Here is a 15,351-nt window from a genome sequence, read left to right as displayed (position 1 = left end):
GAGTCGGCCCAAAGCGAAGCAGGCTTGTTCTCATATTCCTGAATGTTCATTTCTCTGGCAAAACTGAAAAAAGGCAGCACACATTCTTGGTGCATAAAGCGCCTGGGGTCTAAAACAAACATAGTCGCCGAGCCCACCTGAACGAGTTGGGTGCAATACTGAAGGTGCCTGACAATGGTGATGTCCAGGCTCTCATTTCCTGTGGTCAGGGGGAGGGGGCTTCCGGCCACACTGGTCCCGACTCCTGTGTCTTCTGTCAGCGCCTCGCTCAGGTGCCCCCTGGCCTCTGGGTGTACCGACCTGTAAGGGCTGAAGCAGGAAGGTGAGCGCAACGTTAGCGGTTTCTTTCAGCGGGGAAACCCCAGGTCAACCCTACGAAGCTCCCAGAAGGCCCCAAGTAGCACCTACCGCAAAGAGGCTGTCGCTAGCCTACCTTGGAAAACCGAGAGACCTTTCAAAAGCTACTTCTTGATTCAGCCCAGTCACCAATGTGCCGTATTAAAAGATCACACAAAGAAACTGCTTCCAGAATTTGCTTCTCAAGCACAGTGAATCAATGTTTAAAAAATTTTAATGTGTATTTATTTTTGAGAGAGAGAGAGCGAGAGTGAGAGCGAGAGAGAGCACAAGTGGGGAAGGGCCAGAGAGAGAGGGAGACACAGAATCCGAAGCAGGCTCCAGGCTCCGAGCTGTCAGCACAGAGCCTGACGTGGGTCTTGAACCCATGAACTGTGAGATCATGACCTGTGCTGAAGTCGGACGCTTAACAGACTGAGCCACCCAGCTGCCCCCAGCAGTGAACCATTTGTAAAGCAGGCTCACCAAGGAATCTGCTCTCATGGTGCACCTGTTACACTTTCTTGCTTTGGGGATGGGGCGCTTTGCCAAATATCCTGGGATTAAATTGTCCTCTATAGTTGTGGTTTCCCAAGAGCAATTCCATTAAGAAATAATGTCAAGGTTTTTTTTTTTTTTTTTTTTTGGCCTCAGATCAATTGCTACTAGAAGAGAAGGAAAAAGGAAAACTGCCAACAGGAGGCATGATGTTCTACCCCAGACAAAGGCTAAAAGGCGTTTATTTGACTCTTCCAAGGCAGAGCTTGGTTCTGCCTCTCCTACCTTGTTTACTCCCTGCTGGTGAACTGTCTAAACCTGGGATCGTGACGGGCACTTACGTTTACAAATAAATATGTTGCCTCTATGATCCAATTTTGTTCTTAAAATTAATCTGTGTGGGAAAGAGGGAAGAGCTGTCTCATTTCACACTGGGAGGACTGACGGGCAGAGGTGTCCCCCGTGGGGTCCTGTTCACATGGCTAGACAGCGACCGGGCAGCTGCTGGCTTCTGGGTTCCTGGCCTCCAGCCTCCATAATTTAAAGAGATCGTGAACCTGAGCTAAGAGGCACTGGACGCTTTACTCCACTGCACACCTGCCTCCAGGGGAAAGCACTGTGCCTGCATCCCGGCCATCAACACATATTTAATACTCACACATGGGGGTGCCTGGGGGGCTCAGTTGGTTAAGCGTCCGACTCTTGGTTTTGGCTCAGGTCATGATCTCAGTTTCGTGAGTTCAAGCCCCGCATGGGGCTCTGTGCTGGCAACACGGAACCTGCTTGGGATTCTCTCTCTCTCTCTCTCTCTCTCTCTCTCTCTCTGCCCTTCCCCAACTTGTGCTATCTCTGTCTCTCTCAAAATAAATAAACTCAAAAAAATAAAACACACAATTTTCACAATTTTCCCTAATACCACTGAGGACATATACTAAAGTTGATCGATTCAGTCAATTTAATAGCAATGTTCTATAAAACGTACCAAATCTACGAGGTTTTTGTTGTTAAAATGCTTCTGAGAGCCAGAAGAACGAAGCTTAGACTGATGTCTGACTCTGACATATTATGTAACGAGGAGACAGATTTTTGGTTTTGCAGCATTTCACAAATTCGATCAAGCTGGAGAAATCTCAGCATAGAATGCAGGGGCATCGCTTAAACGTTGCATTCGTTTAGTAACTTTTGTTTGCAGTGTCCTCAGTTTGCTCAAAGCATAAATTCTAGTTCTCACTTTTTCTCTTCCTGGTTTTGGAAGAAGAAAACCACCAGGAACAAGAAAACCCCAAAACACTGACATAACATCACCCACAGAGAGGTTTGTGACGGCGTAACTTGAAAACCTGTTTACATAACACGGCAAAAGTCAAGATGGTGAAAATCTGCCCTTTCCTTTGGGAAAGTGTGTGAGTGTGTGTGTGTAGTGAAGGTGAACATATTCCACTGTGCTTGGTTTGCTTCGTTCAAGTTACAAAATGGACCCCAGACGCTAGTGCCAAAGACAAGGTGTGGCCGCACACGGAAGGCTGATGGAGAAGGTGACAACAATCCCCCTTCCTCTTCCCTTCCCTCCCCAGAGAAGGCCTCATTCTCCACCTGCTGGGCTGCAGAAGCAGAAGAAATCGTTCTCAGTTATTGGTCATCCCTGTTACATTCTGAGGCAATTATGTGCCTGGACTTAAACCTGGCATTGACGTGTGCACGGATGAGGTTAACGTACAGCAACTTTGCCAAAGGGAGCAAGAGATACAGGGGTGGAAAAAGCAGAGCACAACAAAATGAAGAGATAAGAAATAAGACACGCAAAGAGAGGAGAACCAGGTACAGGTGGATCATCCAGTAAGAGTTCTCCAGACACATAGCACGCTTAGTTAATTTGGAATTCATTGCACTGGGGGCAAGTTGTCGACCCCCGGAGCCTCCAAGGTATCGGTGTGCACAAGACACATGCCCATACAAAAGTTTCCCCTTTATTTACAGCGAAGAAAGGTGATTCATTTTCCCTTTGACAACACAAGAGAGATGAACAACATTTAAAAATGGCCCTTGCCAATAAGAGGGAATTGAAAGCCAGTTGGTCATTCATGTAGGGAGTTTTCTCTTCCTGGAGATGTGCACGGGTCCCGTCTGAGACTAACAAAGAACCACTGTTCAGAAGAGAGGTAAGCGGACGCTGACTTGACACTTACCTATTTTTCTCCGTCTCAGTGTCTGAAAATACCGAGTCCGTGCCTCCTCCAACAGTACAAACCTCATCACCATCCTCCTCCTCGTCAAAATCAGAGGTGTTCAGGAAATCAAAGCTTTCTAAAGCACTTTCGACTGTAAGACTTAAACTGGAAGACCGGCTGCGGTTTCCGGCTGGCTTACACTGCAAAGGCAGAAGGCATCGGGGAGAAGGTCAACATATCCAGAAGCAGAAACACAACAGGCAACACTCGATCTGAGATGCGACACTTTCTTTTTTTCCAAGCTTTTATTTTTTGTTGGTGTTGGCATTTAAAAAAAAATGCATTTAAAATCTTCGCATTAAAAAAAAAAAAAAACTACAACGATGGATTAAATGACACAGGATCTGGGATTTGTTCCAAAATGATCTGGAGGGAAATAAGCGGGGAGGAGAACAGACGGAACAAGACTGGCCGTGAGCTGACATCGTGGAAGCTGGGGGATGGGCGCACTGGGAGCTGTTACAGGATTCTCTCTACTTCTGCTTGAAAGTTTTTTAAGAAATTTTTTATTTAAAAAAATTTAATGTTTTTATTTATTTTTGAGACAGAGAGAGACAGAGCATGAGCAGGGAAGGGGCAGAGAGAGAGGGAGACCCAGAATCTGAAGCAGGCTCCAGGCTCTGAGCTGTCAGCACAGAGCCCGACGCGGGGCTCGAACTCACAGACTGCGAGATCATGACCTGAGCTGAAGTCGGACGCTCAACCAACTGAGCAACCCAGGCACCCCTACTTCTGCTTGAAAGTTTAGAATAAAAAGTTGAGAAAACATTACAGCCCAGAAAGCCTTGGGAAACGGAACTGCCGTACCCCTCTGCCTAGAGCTCAACTCCAAAGAAAATACAACCAGCAGACAAATCTAGAGAGTCACGGAGTCCGTGCCAAATAGTAACCAATCTGTAACGTGTGCAGTGTCCCGAGACAGGAGCTGACTGCCCAAGGAACCTGTTCTAAAGGATTAAAAAAAAAAAAACACAACCCCAGGAAGAGAAAACTACTCAAACTCAGACTTAACTCATACTCCCTAGGCAAGTGGACTTCAAATTAATTTTACATTCACGGCATATCATTTTCTTTGAGCGCTGAGGAGAAAAGGAAGGGTACAGGCCCGGCAAGAAGGGTCCCTGCTTCCTCTCCGGAACAAATCCCGTCACTTCCGTGACTGGGCCCTGGGATACTGTGGGCAAACCCATCCTAGGGCCTGGGGAATTCTGTATTGCTAGACACAGACAGAAGCAAGACAAACAGCGTAACGCCAGTTGCTACGGGCACAGAGATGGAAAGAAGTCCTTCCAAATATTCAAGAGGACGGACGCTGGGGCGGACTGAACGGGACAAGTCTTGTGAGTCAGAAGAACTACATGTCCACCCTCTCGGGCTCTCCTCGCTGACTTCGCAACACAAGGCAGGCAGCGCCTCGCAGAGAGCTGTCTCTGATTGTCAAGATGGCACAAAAGCACGGGGGAAACCGCCTTTCGGTCTTTTAAATCAGAGTTGTTTCCTTCACCCTCAGTGATCTCCGTCCCAGGGGCAGCATCATTTAGTTTCTGATCCTCAAGAGGCTTTAGCATCCTAGGAATGTGAAGGGGGGGAGAAAAGAGAAAGCTTTGTCCAGCTGACGCTTTAATTCTGGCTGGATCTAAAGCCATTTGCCCCAGCCCTCAACTCGAATGCTGTTTTCAGTCTCAGACAGGTAGAAGGAGCCGGTCCAGACTCAACCCACCTCTAGGGTCTTCGTTCTTAAGGAGCTATCTGCTGAACTTGACCTGGCACGGTATGGATGCGTTTACATATCGATCATAACGAAGGGAGGGACAGTAAAGGATTTTAGAGGCATGACCGTTCTGGAACAACAGCAGATTGAAATAACACTCTGGAAAGAAATCTGTGACCCCCAGGTTTTTATAAGACTAACAGATGGGGTGCTTAGTGTTTCCTGGTGGGCCCAGATACTTCTCAGCAATCCAGATGTCTGGAAATGGGAACTGGTATCTCCACTTGCTTTCTCGAAGGCATCTGCGAGAGGTGGGGTCAGTTGTCTTTAAATTGAACACCTTTCGCCCACTAAGCAAAGCTGGTCACCTATGCAGATAAGAGCTTGTTGGGGGGTTAGAAGATGTTTTCACTGGAGTACTAGGCAAGCAGCATGAACACACGGGTCCTGAACTGGCACTTTTATGTTTTACAAAAGGCAGATTCAGAGCGTCCTCTCAGAGGCTATACCAACAACTGAATTAGTCCGTCATGGGCACTAGACGATCTGCGGAGTTGGGATTGAAGTCTCATCTGCCCTGGGGACAAATCCCGCTCCAAGCTAGGGGAGCACGACTGAGAAGGCTAAGAGAGTCAGAGAAGCCTTGGAAATGTGTGGAAATGTACTTCCCACAGGCCACTGAGAAGACCACATCTCAAAAACAGTCATTCCAAGGGACACAACAGCCTTCTGTGGGTGGAATCTCGGCTCTCCACTGGCACCTTATTTTCAAGCCTATTTTACAGCACAGGTCACCAAAGAATTGCTGTTTCCTGGAAAAGGACCCGATTTCTTTCCTGTGTGGCAACCTTAGAGTAGCAAAGGACACAGAAGTGGTGTGGGATTCGGGACAAAATCAGGTCCTGTCTTCTTGTGCCGTGTTTTCAAAAGTTTAATCTGTATGCCCGGTAGAAACATACATTCCGGTGTAGCAACAATGATCCCATCGTTAGGAACCCCCGCCTGTGCGGAGATCATCCCTCTTGCTCTCCGCTCCCACCACGTCCACACTGAGCTGTCTGATCAGGAACAGGGTTGAGAAGGACATCTCTGGTGGACTTGGGGGTCCCTGGCTTCTAGAACACAGCAGATGACGATTGGTGCTGGATCTGTCTCAGATTCCGACTCACTGGTTGGGACGAGTCTGGAGAAGGGACTCTTTGGAGGCAGTGCCCGGGGCTGGCGGGGAGGCCTGTGGCGGGGGGGGGGGGGGTTGCGGAGGGGAGAGACCCATGGCTCCACCCCTGCCTAAGTCTTGATCAGTCAGGAAGGGATCCTATCCAGTAGCATCCCAGTGACATTATGAGCATCAAAATGCCTCCGTTTCACATCACATCACATCACATCACATGGGTTTACAGTGACTAACTCTGGGACCGAAGGGGCTCAGCCACTCCTCAGAGCTGTTTAATTTAACTCCTGATCGTCTTAGGTACGTCGATCTGTTGTGAGGAAAAACGAAACTTAACCCGTGCTACCGGGGTGGAAAGGTCAGCGCCAAAGGATGGTTATCTATCGGTCAGGGAAAGATAGATACGCAACTTTGCACAGAAGCTGGCCTCAGACGCCTCTCTCCAAACCTAGTCTGGTTTCCCTGAAACGGTACTTACTTTTAGAATATCATCCAAATGCTTGACTTCTTGGTTCAGATCCTGAAACTCCTTATACTGCTCCTTGTGGGGCTCCAGCGCAAGGAAAAGCCCGCTGAAGGCGTCCTCCAAGCTTCCGTCCAGGAAGGATCGACAGCCTTCGGATTCTCCGCTGACCGAGCCCTCGGAGAGCAGCCTGTCCGCGGCCGCGGGCGCCTCGGCCGAGGTCAGCCTCTTCACCAGCTGCTTCGTGAGGTTTCCTTCAAAAGCGTCCAGTTCGACCGGCTTGAGCTCGGACGCCTCGTCGGACTCCCGCAGGAGCGCCTCGGCCACCTCCTTCTCCAGGAACAGGCGCTCCGGCCCGGCACCTGCCGCCGCTCGGCGCTCCGGGGGGCTCCTGGGCCCGGCTGGGGGCTCCTCCGGGGGCGGCTTGGCCTCCCGGCCCTCTCGCGAGGAGTTTCTGGAAGATGCTGAGCCGGAGTCTTCCGTGCCCTCGTTGTGGGAGGACGGGCCGCTGGGGCTCAGCTCTGCGGGGGTGATGGTGATTTCGGGGTTTGCCGCACCCGCGCCGGAGAGAGAGCCCGCTGGGTCCGGGGTGAGGGCGCAGTCCTCGTTGGGCAGGTCACCGAAGCTGAGAGACAGTGGCGTTTTCTCCTCAGCGGCCTTGCCGTTTTCAAAGACGTCATCGGGTAGATTAGACTGTGGATAAAAGGCGTCTCGTTATTATTTAAAAAATTTTTAATGTTTCTTTATTTTTGAGAGAAAGAGTCAGGGAGTGAGCAGGGGAGGGGCAGAGAGAGAGGGAGACAGAATCCGAAGCAGGCTCCAGGCTCTGAGCTGTCGGCACAGAGCCCGACGCGGGGCTCGCACTCGTGAACCGTGTGTGAGATCATGACCTGAGTCAGACGCTGAACCGACTGAGCCCCGGGAGCCCTGACACCATTATTTTTAAATACAAATTATATGCTTGGTGTGGTTTGTGTGCAGACAAGATACGAGATCATTAAAATAAACAACCGGCACTTTCATATTAATGTTTCATTTGTTGATTGTGTGTGTGTGTGTGTGTGTGTGTGTGTGTGGCTGTGCGTGTGTGTGGTTATGTGTGTGGTTGTGCGTGTGTGTGTGGTTGTGTGTGTGGTAGTATGTGTGTATGTTTGTGGTTTGTGTTGTGTGTGGTTATGTGTGGTTGTATGTGTATGTGTGTGTGTGTGGCAGTGTGTGAATGTGTGTGTGGTTGTGTGTGTGTGTGTGGTTGTGTGTATGTGTGTGGTTGTGTATTTGTGTGTGGTTGTATGTGTGTGTGGTTTGTGTGTGTGGCTGTGTGTGTGTGGGTGTGTATTTGTATGTGGCTGTATGTGTGTGGCTGTGTGTGTGGTTGTGTGTGTGGTGGTATGTGTGTGGTTGTGTGTGTGTGTGGTTGTGTGGTTTGTGTGTGTGTGGTTGTGTATTTGTATGTGGTTGTATGTGTGTGTGGTTGTGTGTATGTGTGATTTGCGTGTGGTGTGTGTGTGTGTGGTGTGTGTGTGGTTGTGTATGTGTGGTTTGTGTGTGTGTGGTTGTGTATTTGTATGTGGCTGTATGTGTGTGGTTGTATGTGTGTGTGGTTGTGTGTATGTGTGATTTGCGTGTGGTGTGTGTGTGTGTGTGTGGTTGTGTATGTGTGGTTTGTGTGTGTGTGGTTGTGTATTTGTATGTGGCTGTACGTGTGTGGTTGTATGTGTGTGTGGTTGTGTGTATGTGTGATTTGCGTGTGGTGTGTGTGTGTGGTTGTGTGTGTGTGTGGTTGTGAGTGTGGTTGTGCGTGTGTGTGGTAGTATGTGTGCATGTTTGTGGTTTGTGTTGTGTGTGGTTATGTGTGGTTGTATGTGTATGTGTGTGTGTGTGGCAGTGTGTGAATGTGTGTGTGGTTGTGTGTATGTGTATGGTTGTATATGTGTGGTTGTGTATTTGTGTGTGGTTGTATGTGTGTGTGGTTTGTGTGTGTGGCTGTGTGTCTGTGGTTGTGTATTTGTATGTGGCTGTATGTGTGTGGTTGTATGTGTATGTGGTTGTGTGTGTGGTGGTATGTGTGTGGTTGTAGTGTGTGTGGTTGTGTGTATGTGTGGTTGCGTATGTTTGGTTGTATGTGCGTGTGCGTGGTTGTGTGTATGTGTGACTTGTGTGTGGTTGTATGTGTGTGTGGTTGTGTGTGTGGTTGTGCGTGTGTGTGTGGTTGTGTGTGTGGTAGTATGTGTGTATGTTTGTGGTTTGTGTGTGTGTGGTTATGTGTGGTTGTATGTGTATGTGTGGTAGTGTGTGTATGTGTGTGTGGTTGTGTGTATGTGTATGGTTGTGTGTGTGATTGTATACGTGTGGTTGTGTGTGTGTGGTTGTGTATTTGTGTGTGGTTGTATGTGTGTGTGGTTGTGTATTTGTATGTGGCTGTATGTGTGTGGTTGTGTGTGTGGTTGTGTGTGTGTGTGGTTGTGTGTGTGTGGTTGTATGTGCGTGTGTGTGGTTGTGTGTGTGACTTGTGTGTGGTTGTATGTGTGTGGTTGTGTGTATGTGTGATTTGCGTGTGGTTGTGTGTGTGTGTGTGGTTGTGCATGTGTGGTTGTGTGTGTGTGTGGTTGTGTGTATGTGTGACTTGTGTGTGGCTGTATGTGTGTGTGTATGTGTGGTTGTGTGTGTGGTTGTGTGTGGTTGTGTGTGTGTGTGGTTGTGTGTGGGTGTATTGCGTGTGCATGGTTGTGTGTGTGACTTGTGTGTGGTTGTATGTGTGTGTGGTTTTGTGTGTGGCTGTACGTGTGTGGTTGTATGTGTGTGTGGTTGTGTGTATGTGTGATTTGCGTGTGGTTGTATGTGTGTGTGGTTGTGTGTGTGCGTGGTTGTGTGTATGTGTGACTTGTGTGTGGTTGTATGTGTGTGTGTGTGTGTGTGGTTGTGTGTGGTTGTGTGTGTGTGTGGTTGTGTTGTGTGGCAAGAGAAAACAAAGCTCTTAGAAAGGACTTCTGGTGTTGAATCTAGGTGAAAGTTCATTAGACTATTCTTGGGTTTAACATTTTCAAAAGAAAAGGGTGGGGGAGGGGAGACAAGCGAGCCTGTTTCCTAAAACGCAGGATCTCACAATATTTGGCAGCTGTACTTATGAATAATGCTACCAATTTTGGGGGGGAGGCATTTATCTTAAGAGACTTGACAACATTCATGCTATTTCACTCAAAAGACGGGATGCTTTGTTCTGCTTCAGTTCTCATAGATTATTTTAAAAGAATCTCTACCCACAAATCCAAGCCCTTGAAAATGTTCTATTAATTTGGTAACCATGCCACAAATAACTGAGGCCAGAAATACACTCGCATAGCTTCTGTAAAAACGGGAGACTAATAAACTTGAACATCTCCCGCGATTGCACAGCCAGAGCTGTGTCTAGAAACAGCGAGTCCTCTTGTCGAGCCCACCCGGGCTGGGTCAAGTACACTCTGTGATCCATGAAGCAGAGCTCAGAAGGGGGAGAGGTTCCAAATATCCAGGTAACCAAGATAATTCCTTTATGCGGGCATTAAAATGATTTCTAAGTCAGTTTTCCCTACGTTGCGGTCCGTGCAGGGTCTCGGTACCAAATGCTGCTCCGTGGAAAAAGTTTTCTGGGTATTTGAGACCAGCTCTTTCAAAATGGATAATTTCTCCTGGGTTCTGGATTTGATATTCTAGGTAAATGGTAAGTACCACGCTCATGCCTAATTCTATACAAAGCAAGGAATTACCATCATAGTTCTGGGAAACAAAACGTTCCAGCCAGTGAAATGGGAGCGGATGGAAAGGGAGCCCCTGTCCTCCCCAGCCGTGTCTCTGGTCCCCTCGCTGCTGGGCTGGGGCCGCCAGATCCCAGCACGTGCGGTCAGTTCAACCCAAACTTCCTATTCTCATCTGGTTGACCACAGGGTGAGCTGTGTCACTGGGGCACTCCAGGAACCTCTGCAGCTCAGTTTTGCCTCTAAAGAACGTTTTCTTCCGTGAATGGTCCCCGAGCGTGCTGCTCAGGGTCCTGGGGGTGCAGGGGCGGGAGTGGGCGGAGTTCTGGGAACCCCTCCAGGAGCCGCGAAGCAGCAGGTGGGCCCCGTGGGCTCTGGGGCTTGTCTCCTTCGGTGTCCTCTGCCCTCTGTCTGCCCCCCCCCCCCCCGCACCTTACCCCTCTAGGAGAGACAAAGGGGGAGCTTCTGGTAGGATTGGAAAAGGGCTACCCCCTGGACTTCCTCCGAGGGGATCCCTCAGGCATCTCACAGAACCCCCGGGGCCCTGGCCGCACTGGGGGACGAGGGAGGCACTGGCTGAGGCAGGGGGTTGCTCCATCAGGATTCTTGCGGAAATTCCGAAGTCCTCACCAGCCGTTTCTCTCGGGCCTCATGTTCCCAAACCCAACGCGCACCTACACGAGTGGCCAAGGTTGAGTTAGACGAAGCCGAGGTGCTCTGCTCAAGGGGACTCCCGGTGTGCCAAGGGGAGCCTATAAACGGGCACACGACAGTACGAGCGTGTGTGCGATAACTGAGGCGTGACACAACAAGGCAGGACCCCTGCACGGGGATGGCTGCCGCCTGGAGAACAGGGGGTCCCAGAGCTCAGCCCTGGGGGGGCGGAGGCGAGGAGGAGGGAGTGCATTCGAGAAGGAACGCTGTGTGTGCAAATATGGCAGCTCGCGAAGGGTGTGGTGGGGTTGGAGAGCGGTGGGGAGGTCAAGGGGCTCAGGCAGAGGACGAAGAGCGGTCAATGGCAGGCGTGGAAAGCCGGGCTGAGGAAGAGCCGCTCTGAGGCGTCTGCCTTTATCCAAAAGGCTATAGGAAGCCATCAAACTCTTGTTTAAATTATGCTATTAAGATCTCTACCAACTCCCTCCACAACTTAAAGCAGGCGAACATGGATATACACGTGATATCCGTGGTTACGTATACAATTGTATCTGCTATGTCGTTTTTGGGTCCATGTGTTCAGGCACATTTTCCTTACACGATCTTTCCGTTTTCCTCGGAAACTCCACTACTTTAGTCTGGTCCTTGTCACCTGGGATTTGTAATTCAACGAATTAGATGCAATTATTATGATCATTAACCAGAAAACTTTTTAGTCCTTTCCTTTCTGGACATTCAAAGATGACTCCCCCCCGCCCCCAAGCATGACTTCTATATGTTCGTAAAGAACAGAATATTCCACGTACACGCGTACGTGTGTGTGTGTACGTGTGTCCTCTCTTGTGACCTAACGTCTACCACATACAATGTAGGTCACCTGTTGCATTCCTGGCTACAAATGAGTTTCTTTTGCTAAGGCAGCAAAAATTAACAAACACTACCATAAACCAAGGCTAAGAACCTCTTTAAATAAAAAAGGCTCTCATAAAATTGGTATGCATCCTTTTGACCTCCTCGAATGCCAGTTTTTGAGGTTACTCAAATGCTAAGTGCATCTGAATGCCGAAAGGCCTAGAGACTGTTACCGGTGATAAACTAGTTGGACTCGGGAAGGAACGTCTTTGACCGCAAGTGTAATTGTATTTTTAAAAGATGAAGATCTTGTTACCATGGATATCTTTGCCCCAGCGGAGAAAAACCACAGCACAAAAGCGGGGCTCGCCAAAGACAGGGACAACCACCTGGCGGACAGAGGCGCATGCGTGACCCAATTTCCCGCCCCAGGGACAGGACGGCTGTATCCGTCGCCCCGTGAGCGCGACAGAGAAGCGGGAAAAACGGACAGACCACAGCACACGTGCCACCAGCCCCCACGGCAAGCACTTCCCAGCGGGCAGGCCACCCGCACTCACATAAAACTCTAGCCCGGCCTTGGGTCTCAGCCGGAGGGAGGGCAGGTCACTGAGGGAGCGGCTGCAGTGCAGCTTGGCCAAGAAAGTGTCCTGCCAGGCACTCAAGACAGACAGCCGCCGCGGCCTGTCTGCCGGAGGGCGCAGCCACCGCTTGGGAAGTCAAAGCAAGACGCGCAGTTAGCGGAAAGCATTGGTTCCCGTGTCTCGTTAGCTTTCGAGCCCGCGTTTCTGATTAGAACTAGGAGGCCGCTGTGGACCCCCTCACTCTAAAAGGCTGAGCTCAGAGAGTCTTCAGAAAAGTCTGCGTGTTATCAGTGCGATCAGTAAAGGGGGGGTGAGGGGAGAGGAAAGACGGCAGGGGGCGGTCTACCACCGCCGTGTGCAGATGGCCAAGGGCATCTTGGAGCATTATCAGGAGTTACCGAGAACCCCTAATGCCGTGTCAAGCGTTTCACATACTGGGTGCCAGCCCCACCTCGGGTTCAACGCGCCTCCTCCCCAGATCACCGTGAACTTACGAAAAAGGAGTGGTCCTTCAGGGTGGGCGTCTCCGGGGTCCCCTGGCTGTACATGGACATTCTCCTCTGCAGGGCTGCGGCCTTGCTCCCGGCGCCCGAGGACGGGGCCATGTCCTCCACGTCAAAGGGGCTGCAACACAACAGGTCCCCGTGAACGCACGTTTGTTAGGTCGCCTCTAACCCCTGGACTGCAGGCCGAGAAGACATCTCATTATACTAAAGTAAACTCAAAAAAGTGGGAACTGGGCTGGCCGGGCGGGCGATAAACCAAGATAAAACAAAGTGGAGAAGACCGAGTCCAGACCCCTCCAGGGGCCAAGGTTATCATCATGGCATTAAGTGCAATTCACCTATACACCCAGCCATTAGATAAATCTGTTTCTTGGTTAATGTTAGACATGGAAACGTATTAATGCTTGTCCAGTACAAGATGTCAGTCTGTGAAGATTCTTTGAGCTTTATGTTGGCACTACAGGAGAGTAACGTGATTGTTCTAAAGAAAATGAACGTAGACTCCTGTTCGTTTCTGTCAACACAGAGCCTGTTGCGTGCGGGACAGTCTGTCCACCGTCACCCTGTTTATCATCATGCCATCTGGTTCATCCGGCAAGACAAACGATCTTGCCTTTGCCACACCGATGACTACAGCTGACGTGGAGGGAGGCCGGGCAAAAGGTGCCCACAGGCGTTCATGGACAAGATAACGGGGTCCTTGCTGCTTCCATACCTCACCCTCTATGTCGGAAAGAGGACCCTGAATATCGGTGCCCCGCACGTCATGCTTGCGTGGAAATATACCAGGGGCACAGTGTCAAATGTCATGGGCAACCAGTGTTTAGTGGCTTACGACTTTTCTCATGAGGTGACTTCAGAAAACCACCTTTAAGTTCACTGCTCTGACAAAAGGTATCTCTTGCTCTCTGGCAATTTTCTATTTCAGTAGAGTGTGAAAGATACCGAGAAGTTTCCCAGAGCAGCATATGGCACACGAGATAAAGAGGGACAGGCAATGAAGACATTATAGAGAGAATCGGGATTTTTTCCAAGGGTGAAATATCTCCTTTGGACAGTTATTTTTCTTCCAAATTAGCTTAAGAGCTGTATTTCTGTTGTTTTTTAAATTTTTTAATGTTTACTTATTTTTGAGAGACAGAGAGAGGCAGAGCACGAGTGGGAGAGGGGCAGAGAGAGAGAGAGAGGGAGACACAGAATCCCGAAGCAGGCTCCAGGCTCTGAGCTGTCAGCACAGAGCCCGACGCGGGGCTCGAACGCGTGAACCGCGAAATCATGACGTGAGCCACCCAGGCGCCCCAGAGCTATGTTTCTTTATATACATTGAAAGGTTGAGAAGGAGGGAAGGCAGCAGAATAAACAATTTTCAAGCAGGAAGTAGGAGAGGGGCAGACTGGTAAGACAGAGGCTTCTCCAGCTTATGGAGCTGACAATGTGCAAACGTCACCTGCTGAGCCGGCCGAGCAGAGCCTCGGGCCCGCGAGGTTCTGACACAGGTCTCGGTGGGAACCGAGAGTCTCCTTCTGTGACAAGCCCCCCTGGGGATGCTGATGGTCCCCGTGCCACCCTCTGAACAGCACTGGTCTGCAGCACGTATTGACGTGGCAAAACTGAAAAGGACCACTTACTACCAGCTGATCTCCAGGCTCAGTTTGATGGTGCCAAGGTCATTGATGTCAACCGCCACCACCTGAGGTCGGGCGGCAAACAGCTCTTTGGTCTCGCAGGTCACACTGCCGACCAGGAGGTGAGTGGCGAGCCCTTTGAGTTCCGTGACCTGGTGAGAGAGGGACAGGGACGGCCTTACGTCGGGGGGCAGGGGAGGGGGGTGCTGGACAAATGGCAGGGATGCTTTCCCCTGTTCTGCTTGGCCCGCTCTGGGCGAGAGCCGCGGTCTTCACGGCAGACTCGGGGTGCAGAGGGGAGTCTGCAAGGCGGAGGGGCCGCGGGCGGAAGTCATGAACAAAGGTCCCCACTGACGGGGTCACCCATCCGTGCACCAGGATATGACAATGACGATACTGAACCTTGATGGAAATGAATCCGACGATCAGGGGCAGGAACACGACCTCCTCTCCATCCCAGCTCTGCTTGCCATTGGCTTCTATTCTGCCTTTCAGTTTCCACCTCTGTCGGCCGTACTTCATGAAAATCTGGGGGAGAAGACACCAAACCTCGGGTTCCAGGGGCCTCGCCCCGACTTGCCACCCACACTCCGAGATACACGGCAAGGGAATAAATCAGCTGCTGCTCCCCCCTCTTCCGTCCTCCTCGCCCACCCCCTTCTTGTGGGTCTTTCCAATTCCCTGGGGTCTGGGCGGAGGGGCAGATGGTGAGTGGGGAAGAGGCTTTTAAGAGGGAGCAAGGTCTGCTCCGCTAGGCAGAGGGGGTGGGGGGCCCTCTTTGTAAAAGGTCAACCCGTGTCTCCTTGTTACCACGGTCACGGTGACCAGATCCTTCTCCTGGGAGAATACAATGCTTCAGTACATTAGCCGTTGGACCCCCCAGCTCCGTGAGCGGGAGGAGAAACCATCAGCTAAAATCTACTGAGCAGCCAGAAGCACGAAAAAGACCTCCTCCTCCTCCTGGATGAGGGAGGCAGAACTGGACAAAGATT

The 15,351-nt window shown here is 50.4% G+C and overlaps 1 protein-coding gene across 10 annotated transcripts in view; it reads right to left on the bottom strand.

Moving 5' to 3' along the window:
- RIPOR2 (RHO family interacting cell polarization regulator 2) overlaps nucleotides 1-15,351 on the bottom strand; it is a 230,227-nt gene that overhangs the window by 23,237 nt on the left and 191,639 nt on the right. For 7 of the 10 annotated variants that reach the window (XM_053904843.1, XM_019425286.2, XM_019425291.2 and 4 more), the window contains exons 10-16: nucleotides 14,762-14,887; nucleotides 14,363-14,511; nucleotides 12,723-12,852; nucleotides 12,205-12,354; nucleotides 6,423-7,100; nucleotides 3,021-3,202; nucleotides 138-309 (exon numbers count right to left, since the gene is read on the bottom strand). In XM_053904843.1, the coding sequence (XP_053760818.1) occupies nucleotides 138-309; nucleotides 3,021-3,202; nucleotides 6,423-7,100; nucleotides 12,205-12,354; nucleotides 12,723-12,852; nucleotides 14,363-14,511; nucleotides 14,762-14,887 (1,587 nt within the window). The other 3 variants (XM_019425289.2, XM_053904846.1, XM_019425292.2) reach the window with 2 other exon arrangements.

This window comes from Panthera pardus, unplaced genomic scaffold (assembly GCF_024362965.1).
Source record: "Panthera pardus isolate Hobbes unplaced genomic scaffold, ASM2436296v1 HiC_scaffold_17, whole genome shotgun sequence".
Classification (NCBI taxonomy): domain Eukaryota; kingdom Metazoa; phylum Chordata; class Mammalia; order Carnivora; family Felidae; genus Panthera; species Panthera pardus.
Note: the sequence above shows the minus strand (reverse complement) of the source record. Positions and strands in the feature narration are given on the sequence as shown.